General features: G+C 40.7%; 1 protein-coding gene across 2 annotated transcripts in view; it reads left to right on the forward strand.

The window, feature by feature from the left end:
- Positions 1 to 7,087, forward strand: part of THSD4 (thrombospondin type 1 domain containing 4) — a 213,874-nt gene extending 206,787 nt beyond the window's left edge. For both annotated transcript variants that reach the window (XM_065733783.1, XM_065733784.1), the window contains 2 exons: positions 420 to 564; positions 2,109 to 7,087. In XM_065733783.1, coding sequence (XP_065589855.1) covers positions 420 to 564; positions 2,109 to 2,251 — 288 coding nt within the window. In that variant the 3' untranslated portion in view covers positions 2,252 to 7,087. The remainder of the gene's footprint in view (positions 1 to 419; positions 565 to 2,108) is intronic.
- The last annotated feature ends 10,058 nt before the right edge of the window (positions 7,088 to 17,145 follow it).

Consider the following 17,145-nt stretch of genomic DNA (forward strand, 5'->3'; position numbering starts at 1 on the left):
AGGCCAGTGTGGTTAAGTAGTTCAGTACATGAAGTTCTTAAATAAGGAATATGAACACTGTGGAAAGAGTAGATTTGGGAGCTACATATAAATAAGCAGAAGGGAGTAAGTCTATTTAGAGAAGCAGGAATCTTAACTAATAAATTCAGAAAGGGAAACATTCTTGCCTGATTTCAGTTTTGAAGTCTAGCACTGTTATTTGTTCAGTTGCACCCCCTACAGACAAGAATGTATTTGAACTTCGAAGGAAATTGCCCCTCCGTGTTAAGGTCTTTACCGTCAGAAACCAAAAAACTTCAGAAGTAGTGAAGTTGATAAAGACTATAACGATATACATGGATCTGGCTTTCAGGTTCCTGTTTTTGTCTCTATGTTAGCAAACCTAATACAGTCTTCATGAACGTCCATTTTTGTTTCAGTGTTCCAAGTCCTGTGAAGGAGGATTTAGAGTTCGAGAGGTCCGATGTCTATCAGATGATATGACAACCAGTACTCACTGTGATCCACAGCTTAAACCTGAAGAAAAAGAACCATGTAACACACAAGACTGTATCCCTGAAATAGGTAAAGTAGAGGAACTTTGTGTTTTAACCATGGAACTCCATCTAGTGGAGAAAATAGTTAATGATCTTGCAGAGATTGTAGGAATTTTTCTTTCTCCAGCAAGGAGTTTTGTTTTTACACAAACTTTGGCTCTTTTCTCTGGTTGTTTCATTTCTGATTAAAGATTCTTTTTTTCTTTGAAGTACTTAAAAAACTGACTTGCTTTTGAAGTTGCCAAGAATGTGAGAAATGCGCTTCTGTGGAATGGCACAAACAGGTGTTTTTATGCAACTTCCTTGCATGCTCAATTGTTTCACTTTGCAGAGACCTGAGGAAAAAAATAACAACAAAATATCAGGTATCAAATACTATCAAATAATAAGTTCTGTAATAAACAATAGCATTACATAAAATAACATTTAATATTTAATATAGAACATAAATAGAAAACAGTGTTTTTCTTATTTATAAAATTCCAGTGTGGATTGAATATTTTTCCTCAAGATTTTCAAGACATTAAGAGCAGTTAATCATTTTATTTTCTACATAGTAAATACACACATCAAGTTTATCAGGCGTTAAAATCATTCTTCTACAGATTTTACTTTAACGGTGATGAGAATGCTAAGGAAAGGAAAATGCAAGTATTCAGAAACAGTTTGAAGTCTTATTCAACAACAGTTATTTTAATAATGGGAGCAATTCTTTAACATAAGTTAGTTACTTTAAAAATTGGTATACCAGTGTTGTACAGTTGTACAATACTATTGAGCTGCTGTCATTGTTTCTTCTCTATTTAAAGCAGACTTGTACAGAATTGATTGTTTTTGTAAACAATATTAGCATTTTGTCATCTGGTCTTTTTCTTATTCCTTAGTTTCAATGATCACTTAACAATATGAAAATATTAGCTGTCACTTAAAATCTGTTTCTAACTAAACCTGTTGGTTGTGAACAAAAACTTGAAAATGTGATCAGACTACATCAGTACAGCTTAAGAAGTAATGGGGAACATTAAGGACACCAATTGTTTTGTTTGATTGTTTTTGGTTTTGTCTTAATCTGGTTAACTGGTTTTCAACCAATCACAACATTTGTAATGAGGGTGATGATTCAGCAGAGGTTTATTTAAACTTGGCATTACTTCAAAGTTAATATTTGCAGGTTCTGTTGCCATATGTGCCTCCCACAAGAATTTAATACCTAGGAAACAAAAAATGAAGTGGAGAGGTACCTAAGTGGAGAAAACTAAAAACTTCTCAATCATTTTTATATATACATATGTTATATATATATATATATTTGATATTATATAAAAAGGACAATTTTTATAAATATTTATGAGGACAGTTACACTTCATCCAAGTCTTTATATATCTTGATTAAACATAGAATAATGTTAATCACTTAACTAGTTATTTGCATAGGTAGCCCATTTTAATTTGACAGTGAATGCTTAAATATAAGTTAAAGGAACCTTAAAGGGTAACGGAGAAGGCATTGGTTGTTTATTTTTCTGCTGTTATTCTCTTCAGTTTATTTTCTCTTGCTTTTTTTTTCCACAGATGAGAACTGCAAAGATAAATACTACAATTGCAATGTGGTGGTTCAGGCCCGGCTTTGTGTCTACACCTATTACAAAACAGCCTGTTGTGCATCCTGTACACGTGTGGCAAATAGACAGTCTGGGTTTCTAGGACACAGATAACAAATACTCTTCTACTCAAAGCAGCAATGTCAGTCTTCAGATGAAGCTTGAACAGTGTTACTGTTTTGACTAGAGCAGTTTTAGCTTCTTAAAGAGATGGATCTTATACTGCTGAGTACATCAAGATGCCACACCCTTTCAGTTACATTTATCGTGCAGTTGTAGCTTTCTAAAAATGCTTGTTGTAAAACCATGATCTTTTAAAAGCATTAATTTGTATTGATAATATTCTTTGCACCTCCTCATCGAATAATTCTTTAAAGAGCATACCAGCCTTACTATTATGAAATTAATGTTTTTAAAAAAACTCAGAGCTAGGCAATTACTACAGATATTTATCCAGTATGGGTGCAACTGCTGCATTAATTTCTGAGTGCTTACACTTGGTGTTTTGAACTGCCTTAAAGTAGTAGATCAAATCAATGAAACGTGCACATGAAAAGAATTATTTCACAAGAACCCACCCCTTGGAGACCCATTCGTGTTCAGTTTCTTAGCACTCGCGTGTATATTTTTAATTACTTCAGTCCATTCATAATAGTAATGGTTATACTCTTTCACTTATACTTTTAGCTAACTTCCTGTCCTCAGGCGGCAAATATATACACACTTGACTGCCAAAAAGTGCCTTTATATTTAATTCATAACCCCTTAGAGTTATACTTTTCTAATTTTTTATAGATTTTAAAACGTTACCTACCAGAGTGCCTCTAGCCCATGAAGTCTCTAACAGCTGCAGCCATCAGTGAGATTTACCAGAAGGGTGAGGAGCCTTTGCTGGTGTTTAAAAAAAAATATTTGCATTGGCAAGGTCTCTTTCCTGTAGGGCAGTTTTTCAGTGAACTGATACTTCGCCTAATGTCTTGTCTCTGCACTACTGCTTAACTAGTACCGTGCCAAAATGCCATGTCTAGATGTTGTCTGCAAATCTCAGCCTTCTGAAGCAGCCACCAACAGATGCACACCTCTGTGCATTGTAGTAGTCTGTACTCTTGGTATCAGTAGGCTCTGTGAGTGTCATTGCTGAGTATTTGTCATAAGAAGATGTCAGCTATTGGTGTTTTTCAGGTTTTGATCAGTTATTACAACATACTTGTCTTTTTTAGTCAGTGTTTCATTCATCAGGTCTATTCATACTACTCTATACCACTCAAGAATGGCTCCACTTGCTTGCTGAGTGTCTGTTAGTAGAGTTTAACTTGCATTGAAGCTGGAATAAGCAAGAAGACTACAATTCAATGAATTTATGTGATAATTTTTCATTTCTACAGTTACTGTACTCAGCGTCATGATTTGCTAAAGGTAAGTAGAATGTGCTGTGCAATACAAACGAAAATGTTTGCATTATCTGCACATTCTCTAGCCTGTGAGGTCATTCAGATGTACAGATAAGGCCGAGTGAAGAAATTAACACCTCTGCTGATTCAAGTGGTTATTACTTTTAAAACAGTGACATCCTGCACATCTATTTTCAGGTGCCTGCTGCCTGAATTGAAAAACAGCTTTAATAATGTGTTAAACTTCTCCCAGTGATGCAACAGTGCAGCAGTTAAGGTGTCCTGCTACTGATTAAGAGCCATTTTTGGACCTCATCTTGAATTTGCATCAGAGCCCATCTTAGGTGATCCACCTGTGAATGTGCATCTGTTTTTATTTTCTTCTTACTACTCGGGTAGAGATGATGTGGAAGAGTGGGCACTGGGAGGCAAAGGTTACTGCTGTGTTATTAGTCACACCAGTTCATGTGCTGGAAACTACAAGCACAGGAAGGTAGAACCCCTCTAGTCTAAAAGCTGCATTGGACTGAGACAAATCTTAGATATTTTGATTCAGTCAGTTATGAAGAATATATTTCAGCCACAATGAAGTATTAAGAAGTGTTTCCCCTGAATGTTGAAGTTATTGTTTGTGCTTATAAACCATTAATGACATCAGATGTTTCTCTGTACCATGTCTTGGGCTTTTTCACTGTAGTTAGTTGACATAAAGCCTCTAGAAACAGACAAACTAATTAGAAAACCATGATATGATCTCACAGAGCTTTTTCAGTTTTGTATCCTTGTATTACGAAAATCTATTCATGAGGATAACTTAAGATTCATGATCATATTATATTCATTAGATTCTTGACCTAAGACTGATATGGAGGAAGTGCAGCATAATCAGCCCTGGAATCCAGTATTTGTAAGGACAGATTTTCATCTCTGTGTCTCATTGCAGCAGATCTTGACATACAGTATATTGTTTTTGCTGTTACCTCTTTTGTGTCAAGGAAACGTATCCTGTCAGCTTGAGGAAAGTATTTGTTCCATAAAAAGAATTACTGAAAGCCACAATGAGAATGAAATATGTGGAGGTAATCAGATTTGCAAGCAATCCATAGACAATAATCTGCTTGCACATACTCTTGGCTGTGAGAAAGCAAGCCTGCAAGCAGACAGGTGAACCTGGTCTTCCATAAAATCTGTTGTTATGCTCCAGAATGTATGACCATTGGGTTGCTTTACAAGGACTGTCACCACGTAGGCATCATTAAGCTGCCACTAAAGGAATCAATGAATGGGAGCTAGATATCCGAGAATATATATGTAGTGATATAATCCTGTATTACTGCTAAGCTATACAGCTTTGTGAATTGAATGCAGTTAATCATGCATATACGAATAATACATGGCTGGTTGGTGGTTTTTGGTTTTTTTTTATTTTAGTTAAAGGACAGATTTCAGATGTAGCAGTTAAAAAAGACTGTATCACCTAATTGAACATCTGGGGTATGGAAACTGCTGAAATCTAGCTGATCATTTATCATCTCATGTTTCAGTATAATCAAAATACTAGTTCCTGAAATATGAACTAATGAACTCTCCTTTCAGCACTTTGATGTAGAACTAATATTACCTGCACAATGCAAGTGCTATGCTAGTATTTCACTGTCACACAAAGTGTATTTTTGAAATGTGACTATAGCATTCACTTTAATAGAGCAGTGTACTCTCTTAGGATGATGCCCACAGGGGCCTGACTTTACTGTCATGATCTTACTGTAAATGAGAGTTGGCCTTTGTGAATGCAGTAAAGTTAGATCAAGTTTAGAACAAATATAAGTAACAGTTGATTCAGGCTTCTGCGATTGTTTATATTTCCTTTTACCGATATTTTAACATCAATCAAAATCCCTCAGAAAAAAAAAAAAAAGGAAAAAGAAAAACTGCTTACCTTGAAGATGTTCACTTTATACAATCCAGAAAGACCACAGTTAGTATAAGAAGAGTGCTGTAGGTTTTAGATTATTATAGAATCTAATCAGTGTAAGTGCTTACAGGGGAAAAAATGGCATACTGCTTTTGTATCTTCCAGACATGCAGCTGGACAGAATCAGCTCCATGTAGAGCAGGTTCTGTGTCTCAAGCACTTTCTTCCTAGAACTGAAGACTGTTTGTGCAGTTTATTGTTACCAGGGGTCCATCTGTTTTGTCACCTCCTGCTCAGTGCCAGGTCTAAGCATGTGTAGGTGGACTTGGTTGTGTATAGCAGTTGCATACTCCATTTGACAACATTTACTAGCAGAGCTGAATTTATGGAGTTCTCCCTCTCACTAGCTGAGAAACTGGAGACAATGTGGAAGCATGAGGTTTGCTGCTATGGGAATGACCCTGTGTCTGGCAGTGGAGTCCTGAGAAGTGCAGTGCAGAAGATGTGGGTGTTTTTGCAAGCCAGCTACCTTTCAGGTGCTTGTGCTCTCTGACTTAATGCAGGACTACTGCAGTATCCCTGCACAGGGAACCAGTGACTTCCTCATTGCATACATAATCTTTTTTCCTCCTTTCCCCGCTGCTTGAGTGAATCAGGAAATGGAGAACTTCCTGTATGAATGAAGCAGTGCTTAACAAGTTTGTTGGTTAGTTCTGACTTTTATGATAATATGGTGCAGTTCAGAGTTGGTTCATTCTGTAAAGAAAAAGTAGAATGTGTTGCAGAACATGCTGAGTTAGTGACGTGTTAATGCAGAGAGGTTTTAGCTTGCTTGTTCACCTAGACGTGACAAAACGGGCAGTGTAGCCCTGACTGTGGTAGGTACATGAAATGTGAAGAACAGAAGACCATATGGGGCAGCAATATTGCCAGAACTTTGCTGCTTACTTTATGTATGTCTGAGTCCTATGTAGGTTGCTCTGAAAGTAATGCCTCTTATTTATTTCTGTGGAAACTGCAACAGATACAAAGAACATAACAACACTACTTGCTAGAGCATATTAGCGGCTGCAGAATGGTCTTTTTCGTTTAGGCAATTCATGTGGATGAGCTGATGGAAATGCTCTTTGTTTTGTGATGTGACAGCTGTGCATGGCCATCTGGAATGTGGCTTGTCTTTTGCATCACTGCCACTGCTGAAACACACCACCCACTGCCTCACTGTGCTCGCATCCACTCTTTGGTCTCCATAAGCATTAAGCAAATGTCAGTGAATGTCAATGGGTGCCATTTTTTCTGCATAGAGGAATTCAATTCCTCACCTATGTTATGCACTTCCATATCAGATTTTGCCAGGCTGTCCCTCTGCTGCCATCTCTGGCACAGCATCAGAATGTAGTGGATTATTGGTGGGAAGGTTTACCCCTCACCCTCTGCTGCTGTTCCACCAACATCTGCCTCTGATGTCATGGACTAATGCAACAAAATGGAAGGCATTACTTTTGGAGCAGCCCTTCTAGGAAGTGCCAGGGGTCATCACACAGGGAGGAAGGAGGTTAAGTGCTGGAAGCAGCTCATGGCTACTAGGACTTCTAAACAGCTATGGAGGTGATGCCTTTATGGAGGAATATCTTGCCTTCATTCTTACTACCTATCCATCCTAGTGTGCTCTCCAGGGCTTTCCTTTGTTTTTGAAATACAAAACATGACATTTTGAACACAGAAATAAACTTCCTTTATTCCTAACACAGCATACAGAACTTCCCAGTCTTCTGTATCCCAATTTACTTCAAAGGATCATAAATCAAACTACCAATATATTCAGAGAAGAGCTTAATGTTAAGAAATCAGTCAGCTCGCAGCACCAATCTTCCTTACTGCTTGGCCTGAGCTGTGCTGTGTTGTGTTGGATCTTGTGAGACGTAGTCCTGCAGTGGTCTTGTGGGGGGGGGGGGTTATGTGGAAGCCTATGAAGCCCACGCTGAACTCACTTGGGCTGCACGTGGAGGGTGGGGAGGGCCTGAAGCCTTCCTTACCTACACGGAGAGTGAGCCTAACTATGAGTGACGAAAAAACCTGTAACCTTTTTATGTATAAACACTTATGTCTACTTGACCCTGATAACTGATTTTGGCAGAAGAAGGATATACTTTATTGTAACTTATTGTGTTGTTATTTGTAAATACAAGATGTCTATGGGAGATTTGTATTCTGAGCTGTGTGTACGGAACCAGCTGCTGCACCAAAATGCTTCAAATATTTAGAATATGCAGATGTTTATTAAAAGGGACCTAATATGTATTTATTTACATATCCTACTCACCTTTCATCCAGCCCTCTCACCGTGCTGCCCCAGCTTGTATGGAACGTTATAGCACAAGTATTACATATGTATTTTTGTATATATGTCATACTGTAAATGGATAATATAATGTAAGCCTCGTGATTAGCCCATTCCTGGAGTGGAGCACAGGACAGGCACGATGCTCTCTGACTCGCTCAGGTCTGAACCAGACCTGTACAGCATCCATTTCACACTGTATACATTTCCTCTTTGATGAAAACAAAAACAAACAAAAAAAAGCGTTAACTATTTTTGTTTATGACTAATTTATTTTTTATTGTTTGGAAAAAAAAATAAAGTAATTGAAGTCCGAACCGGCGTCACGCGCTTCATTGCGCTGCGTCCGCGGGCTCTTCTGGAACGTTCCGCGCGGAGCGGGGCGGGTCTGCGCTGAGGAGTGGGAGCGGCCGCGCAGAGCGGGCCCGGGACGGCGGGCGGCGCTCTGTGCCACGCTGTGTTCATCCGCCGCGCGTCGCTCTGTGTCACACTGTATTCATCCGCCGCGCGTGGCCCGGTGTCACACTGTATTCATCCGCCGCGCCTCTGCCGCGCGGTCTCCCGCCCGAAGTCCGACGCGGAGCTGACGCCGCGCAGCGCACAGCGATTGGAGGTGACGGAGCGGCCTCGCGCGGCAGCCCGGCCCCGCTCGCCTCGTTTGCTGCCGCTTCGTCGCTTTTGGAGCTTCTCCCGCTTGTTTGTCAGTGCAGTTGGCCGTAGACTTCAGGTAACCGCTGTTAACTTCCCAGGGGCCTTGTTAAAAACACAGCGATGCCTTATCGGTGTGGTTTAAATGGGTTACTGCTCATCTCGTTAAAAAGATACAATTTATTGCAACAAGTGCGAACAATCCCAGAATCGCAGGGGTTGGAAGAGATCATCCAGAGGATGAACAAGAGGTTCAGTCCTTTAAAACAAGGGTTTAAAGCCCGGGTTGGACTGAGGGGGTCTTTGAGGCACCTCCCACCCCAACCATTCAGCTGTCCTTCCCTAGGCAGCAGGCTGCATGCACCCTCCAAGATGTCTGCCTTTGAACCCTGATGCTGGATTTTCTGCTGGTAAAAGGGAAATGAAATCTCATCCTTGGTTTGCTGGTGTGAATATTCTTCTGTACTTAGATTTTGCATTTGAGCAAAACTCGGAGCGTGTCTCTTTGTGAGCTGGTTGCTGCTGACTCCAGGAGGAGTTACTCTCGCAAACCCAAGTGCTGACCTCATCTTGAACAGAGCTTTTGTCACACACACTTCTCTGTACAACACCGGTAGCACTTTCATGTTTGTTTAACTCAGGTCATTTGTTCACTGGTTTGTTGAGGAAAGTAAGACATAAGTGAAATTTTGATGGACCATGAATTCTGTTTTAACAGAATAAAAAGAGGCCCGTTGCCTCTAGCTGTTGGGCAGGCATTTAGTTTAGTTCAGCATCTGTAAATCATTCGTAACAATGCCTGACCTCATATGTGCAGCAGAAAGCAGTCAGTTGCAGTTAAGCAACTGATTGATTGATAGTTATAATTAAGCTTGATTAATCAAGTACTTAATGCCCACTGCTTTCTTTGTATCTTAAACCAGTTAAACCCAGTTGTAACTGGTAGTTTTGATTTGGACAGTTCTTGAATGTCAATCAAGCCTCACGTTCCACTGGAATTCAACTGGACAGAGCTAGGCCATGAAGAGAAAAAAAGAGACAAACAGCACTGAAGGCCATTTGATATAGGCTTGCTTCAGTTGCTAAATCTAACAGTAATGGCTATGGGAACAGTCTGGTGATGGGAAGGGAGAACATAGAAAAGGGAAATATGTTGTGGGTGAACGATGAGGAAACAGAAGAGTGCTGTTGAATATTTGGGGATGGAGGAAGAGTGAGCAGATACTTTGCTCTCTTCTTTATGCCCTTTGCTCGAGGTTTTCTATTTCTCTTAACCTTTCAGACTTCTCATTTGTTCATCTAATGTGCTGTCAAAAATAGTGCTGCCTTAGGAGACACTTGACAAAATGAGAAATCCTTCAAGTCAGCATTTTCTCCCCACAGCTTGCTTTGGTCTAGGTTCCGTTCCAAAAGGTCCAGGAATACATCAATTGGAGATTGCTTTTCTGGTGGTCTGTGCTTCTACAACGGCCTTGGCTCTGATCCTGGAGCACTGGGTGGCATTGGAAGGTTGTCAGGGCATCGTGTGTTACGTTAACTGCAGCAAACTCATTGGAAAGGTCTGCATTTCTCCAGGAGTTTTATCGTGATGTTTATCAGTGGTATAGGAAAAAAAAAAAAAGGGATATGAAATATGCACTGAAATGCAGTTGGTACTGATCTATCTGCAGTGTTGCTTTCCTTGCCAAGCTGTGCAGTATAATCTCCTTCTAAACACATGGCCCTGTCCAACAGCAGAGAGCTCAGTGTTCCAAGCAGAAATTGCCTTAATGGAAACAGCAAGTAATAAAAATCAATGTATACAAGAGTGGAGCTGGAACTATTTGGAGGACTTTTCAAGGCCAGCAGAGAAACTATGAAATGATTTGAGCAGTGAGTGCTTTCATTAGTTTCCAGACTAAAAAAATAAGAAAGGTTAGTGCTTATACTTTTTTGTGAGTATGGAAGCCTAGTGATCTAATTGTCTATCATACCCTGAATAGCGTTTGTAAAATCCATGTCAGATATATTCTAGCAAGAGTTTTTCCCCTTGTATGCATGCCATGCAGGCAAAGTTGAGTGGCTGCAGGTGAGAAGTGCTGCCCAGGGCTCAGCGTGCTCAGTCCAGTAGCTGCTGTGTGGAGCACATCCACGCTGGGGTGAAACGGAGCTCGCACCCTTCCAGGACCTCCCAGGATATTGCTTCCACTCAGACACATGGTTCTGTGGGGGTTTGAGCATTGCTTTTGTCAAGCCCCAGCTGGGCCCTCCAGGTACAGCTTGCTCCACGATTTCAGCTTTCCGTAGGGTGAGTTCTTGGCTGTCCTGGCTGAGAAAGGTGGGGTGAGAACTGGAGTGCAGAGTGGATGAGAACATCTGTGCTCTGGGAGTGCGGGAACGGGGAAAGTGAGCTCAGATGTTGGTGCGTGTTGGAATGTGGCTGAGGCTTTTAAATACAGAGAGCAGCATGAGCATCTGTTCATTAACTGGATTTTTTTTTTTTTAACACATCTAATAGGAATAATTTTAGAAGTTTTAGTTGCAGTTTCAAAGTGTGAAGAAGTGTTTTTCTTCCGGAACATTCCTGTCACGTTGAGTGTGACTGATAAGCTACTGCTGCTTGCTGATCAGCATTGCCTCGTGTGGACAGAGATGCATGAGGGCCCGGATCTTCAGAATCTTTGGAAACTTTGGGTTCTTCTGAATGTGAATTCCAAAAAAGTCCTTTGTTGTTCACACAGCATTTGATTGGAGTTACCTTAAATTCTCCCAAAGAATGTTGCAAGTGCTAAAAAGCTGTGTATGGTTAAGTAAATTTGTGAAAGGGATTGTAGGGAGGGAACCGTACAGAGGCTGGTTATTGAAGCCCCTGACTCCCACATGCATAGGGCTAGAGCCTGGCTCAGAAAGACACAGCACTTGGTCTAGCCCTTATGTTTTGGTGCTGCTTTCTGTGCCTTCCTGTCCTGTTTTGCCATCTGATCCCCTCTGTGAAGGAGGTAGATGGGGTGGGGATGAGGCGGAGATTGCTAACGTGGTCCTGGGCTGCAAGGACATGTTGGTGTGGGTCACCATTTTGCTGCTAGGGGAGGAAGGGATGGAGTCCAAAAGGAGCAGTCTGTCTCTTGATTGTCTGTTAGGTAGGACCAGGGCAGAGTGTCCAGCTTAATAAAAAGCCAAAAAATAAATAAAAAATAAACACTCCTCTGAAATGAACCCACCCGGCCTTTTTGCAGGTGTTGCCGGGTATTACTTAGTTACTTTATTACTTAAGGTGTCGCTTAGTATTACTTAGTTTCTCTGTCTCCAGTCTCCATAACACACAAATGGCTGTGTCTGAACATGTTGTTTTCTGTTTATTGAAGTAACCTTTTTTTGTCATTTTTTAACTAAGTGACCTTTTTATCTCTGCTGAGTGCAATAGAAAATGTTCCTTTTTATTGCCTAGAAATGTTGCAGCAATTCAAGGCCATCGACTTAGATAGTTAAACGATGAAAACTTAGTGTTGAGAATGAAGAGCTTGAGTGTGAAGGGCTGCTGTATTTCCCCCATCACCAGGATGCTGGTGAGCGTTCAGAGAAAGGCAGTAATGTGTTCATCTGCAGACTACAAGGACTGGGGAATGCTTAACATGATATGTTTTCCTTTCAAATGATAAAGTATAAGCAGGGCTCAGAATTTGAAATGGCATCTCTGGAGGTAAATACGAAGACATGGTCAGGTTTACAAGTAAACTTGAATTGGGACAAATAGGAATTTATCTACAGAAGAAATGTCTTGATTTATCAATTATAGAAACAGCTGAAAACTACAGATTTTTTTTTATTGTCTGGTGTGTGTAAGTAGGAAACATAATTAACAAAAATGAAGTGGTTTATGCAGATGTTTTCTTCTCCTGACTCCTAACATTTGCATACTGAAGTGAGTAGCAGTTTTGGGCTTGGAAATGTAAGACTAGAATACTAAGTGCTCAGTCTCCAGGGACAGAAGAGTAAATGAGATGATTCTGCAGCATCTTCTGAAGTAGGTGGTGATTGGGTATTCTATCCTAAATTAAATGAATATTTACACAAATCCAAGGTCACAAGTTGCCTTTAAGCCACATTTGTTCAGATAGAACACAAAGCTTCTCAAAGCTCCTCAGAGAGTGATTTTTTTTTTTTTGAGTTGCTGTAAGCTAAGATCCTTTGGCAGGAGGAACCCTGGTGGACAGATCCCATCCTTTCATTCGAAGAGATCAGTGGTGCAAGTTGACAAGTATCCTTTGTATTAGTCTGAGAGAAATGTACACTTATTATTTCTTTCTCAGCTTGAGAGTTAACAGCACCAACACCTCTGAAACCTTTCTACAGCTGCTGATTTTGGTTCTGAATGCTGTTTTTCTACTACAGAACTGGGCTGTGAAATCAGTGTTTACATGTCTTGTGATGTCCATGCAATGTGTGTAGAAGGTAGGAAGTGTCTAAATGTTCATTAGACAGACAAGAAAAAGAGCAAGTTTGCTCATGGAAGTCCACATGTTTGACTCACAGCCTCATGTAGGAGTGCTTCTGGTGGAGAACAGTGTTGTAATTGAGCAGTTCAACCTTTGGGTTAAGAACTCAGGTATATAGTTTCTTTATCTTCTTTCCCAAACCTAGTAATTTTGTATGATTAGAGACATGAAGGATCCATGGCAGAGGCCTGGTCAGCCATGGAAAGCTTTAAATGAAGGGAAATCCAACTGGTAACACATGCAAGTCTGTTAAGCTAGCACTGTTAAAGCAAACAAACCAAATCAATCCTGTCAGATTAACCAAAACTTGATTTGATAGGGATTTATGCTCACAGTCTGGCTACAACTCTAGGACAGTTTGGTTCTGAAACGAGCTGACTATGCATTAGGAAGAGAGCATCAGCTGGAATGACAGAGATGAGTCAGCCTTACACAGTGTGAGGCTCTGTGGACATGAGAGGCTGTTGGCATTTGTAAAACTGGAAAGCATGGCAAAAATGTGACCATTATTTCTATCAGAACACAAGTGCATGATGTATTAAAAAAAGAAAAATAAGCCAAACAATAACACTTCTTTTTAGAAAGGATATTCTTGGTAAAGGGTGAAGGGGAAGTCAGTTTTCCTCATCTGATAGACTTGTTTGGTAACACACAGGAGACTCAATGACTCAACATGTGGAAATGTGGGTGTGGGAGGATAAGGAAGGTGGCAAACTGTGCTGCAAAGCAAGCAAATCTGAACAGAAATGTGAAATAATACCTATGGGTTAAAATTTCTCAGAAATGGATGTTGTTAATGGAATGTGTTGTAACTGAGATCTTGTCCTGTTTATGTAATTCCTGGAATCAGCGGTGTGAAAGTGTTAGCAGTTCTGCCTAATCCCACATGCTGTATGTGCTGCTGTGCCTTCGCAGTGCGAGGAGGTAAAGCATGTAGAGCAACCTGAAAGACTCGTGTAAGAAAAAACAGAAACTGCAGTGATTAAATATTCAATATTCTTCAGCAGGAAAATAATCTAGTTGAATTATTCAGGATTTCGGGAGCACCTTTTCATAGAAAGGAATCAAAGCCCTAATGCTGCAATACTCTAAGTTTCTTTTGGGAGGATCTATGGGTAGGTTTAACTTTGTGTCTGCAGCCTTCATTTGGAGTTCCAATATTTCTTACAGACTGTATAAATTAAAGCAATGATGTCATAGTAGGTTTTAAAGCAGTCTGATATTAAATTAGACTTCTTGTGCTGAGATGCCTGCTTCTGAATTCTGGTAATTCTGGTAACTCTTTATTAAATAACCCTTGATACCATGAGCAGTTCTGCAGACACTTTGCTCTTCTGTATTTGCTCTAGTTGGCATGTATCTGCTATCTCACAGCCATGTTACTGGATCCTACTTTGCGAGCTGCCAAGAAAATCAGTTCTGTGCATGTGGAGTTTTTGAGCATTGAATAATAACATTTACTTTCAAATGCAGAAACTTTTTTTTCCTTTTTCCTGCTCTGGAGTTGTGTATACTAAACATTAATGTTGTTATTAACCTTGTTCTTGGTTTCTTTTCTATTTTTCTTTTAAAGTTGAGTCTTTTGCACATGCTGAATGCACTGTGAATGTAAGGAGTATCAGGACACAGAACTTCTGTCTCAGCCATGTAGGATTGTTCTCTTATTAAGAACCTGAATAGCAATGGCTGAACTTGAAGTTGATTAGTGTCTGTTTAAGGCACTCATTAATTCTTATTAATACTTAGGGAGGATCATAATCCAATGAAACAGAAAATCAGATGATCAGAGAAATTATATAATAATGACTTCATGTTATTATTATGAAGCCTATTCGCTCACTTCATGATTCTTTAGAACAGTGATTAATTAGATCATTTTGACTTTCATCAAAGCATTTACAAGTAGCTGCAAGTCTGTGGTTCTCATTTTTCATATCTATACCTCAGAAATACTTTATCTGTGAGTTTCTTAATGTTATACAGTGCTGTAGGGTTCTAGACTTGGGTGGTTTTTGTTTGTTGGTTTGATTTTTGTCACTGCCAAAGTCTGTATGTGGCCTTAAGTTGCTTCTTGCACTCTCATGGTAGCCCTGGAATTCAGTGGAAGTTTGATGCTGCCGGTCTGCTTCTGTGGTGGCAGAGAACACACAGCCTTGGAGAAATGTTATAATGTGATTCTGCGTTATTTTCTTTATGATGTAAAACAGATGAGGTCCTCTCACAAGTGTCTGTAGCAATGGACCTTGTGGCAGACTCTGCAACTGCTCCAACCCTACAGACACTGTGATACTCTAACTCTTCTGGTGGGCCCTGCAGGTGCCACGAACCTCACAACCAGAGCCGTGCTCACTCCAGTCCCTGTGACAAGCCTTATGCTGGAAGCCAGGCTGAGTGTTGTGGTTTAACCCAGTTGGTGGCTGAGCATCACACAGCCGTTTGCTCACTCTTCCCAGTGGGATGAATTGGGAGAGAATCGGGGGGAAAAAAATGTAGAATTCATGAGTTGAGATGAAACTATTTATTAAGATAGAGAAAAGGAAGAGGATAATAGTTATGGCTCTCTCTCTATACACACACACACACGTATATACATATATATGAATGTACATAACAAGTGATGCACAAGCAGTTGCTCACCAGCCCCTGATCAGTGCCCAGCTGACCCCCCAGGCAGCAGAAGAGTGAGAGAACTTCCATCCCCTTCAAAACTCCTTCCCCATGAATGCCATATGACATGGAATATCCTTTTGGCCAGTTTAAGACAGCTGTCCTAATTCTGTTCCCTCCCAGCTCCTTGGGCCCCTTGCTGAGAATGGCCTTGGCTCTGTACAACACTACTTAGCAACTAGAAACATCAGTGAGTTGCCAACATTTTATTTTATTTTTTTGCCTAGAATCAAAACATAGCATCATATCGGACACTTCTAAAGTGAACAATTCTATTCCACCTGAAACTGAGACATGAGCAGAGTGCAAGCACCTGGCTAACAGCATGGGGCTTTGCCAGCCAGCCATCCCACAGAACCCAGGCAATGCAATGGGATGGGCCTGGGGGTAGTGACTAGGTTCCACCAAGAGCCCAGGTCACCCAGAAAGTTTGAGCTGATGAGGCAGGTCTCCAACGTGAAGCCAGAATCATGTCCAGTAATGACACAGGCAGACACAGCCCAGGACAGATCTATGGCGGTGATGTAGTCAGGGGCCATCCTCCTGGGTGGAGGAGTCAGCCCACAGGTCTGGATCCAGCTCATTGGGGCCATGGGCAGGAACAGGCAAAGCAATGGCTGAAATCTGACATGTCTGACTGAGGGAGTGCAGGCAGACACCAGCGGCCCAGAGTTGACTGCAGTGTTACACTGGGCCCATCTGCAGAGGTCATAGACAGAGGGCCCAAGAAGGGCTGGTCTGGGCACATTAGTATACTCAGGGCTCTGAGAGCTGTGTTGATTATTCCTCATGAATCTTGAAGCTAAAATGCTCATCCAAAAAGAAAATGGGAACAGAGAGCTATTGACAATATGTATGAGACAATTGCATAACTGTAATACAGCCAAAAAACAACTAGAAATGCTGGATGAAGAAGAGTTCCTTTAAATAAGAAGCAGCTGCCAGATGTGAGATGCACTAGATGGCAGCAGTCAATAACTGTGGCAGTGGTGGCCACAGTGACAAGCTTCCCGGAGCAAGACTGGAGAACTCAGTAGGTAATTCTCCCACAGGAGTATTTGTTTTGTTGTCCCACACACTAGATATTATTGGTGTAAAATCTAGGTCTCTCATCACAAAGTGATAGAAGAATTTATTTTCTAATGGATCTCCTCTATGTGACAGTAAAGGAAAACTTTTACAAAGAGTCATGGTAAGTATGTATGATATTAATGAAAATAGGTTTTCATGCAAGGGGTAACGAGGTTATGACACTTCATTTCTGAAAGGGGAGAAAAGTGTAATTACTACTATGTGCTATGGGCAGAGATGTTGGAAGATACAGTATAAGCTGTTTTCAAAGGAAAGTGTTAATTCTACACAAAGTGGAAGAGAGCTGAGGCATTTGGTGTGGATCAATGCTGAAGAAAAAGAGTTGTGTACAAACTCATCTCTGGTGTTCTGTTGTCACTCGTCTCGGCCTTCACATCATGAAAAGCATTGTGTAAAGGACTGTGTGGAGGTGCTGGGGAGCTGTGATCTTATGGCAGTAGTTTTAAAAGGCTTCAGAGGAAGTGTCCTTCAAAGGAAAG

This window comes from Cyrtonyx montezumae, unplaced genomic scaffold, assembly GCF_038088225.1.
Source record: "Cyrtonyx montezumae isolate F1298 unplaced genomic scaffold, pur_monq_1.0 scaffold_17, whole genome shotgun sequence".
Lineage (NCBI taxonomy): Eukaryota > Metazoa > Chordata > Aves > Galliformes > Odontophoridae > Cyrtonyx > Cyrtonyx montezumae.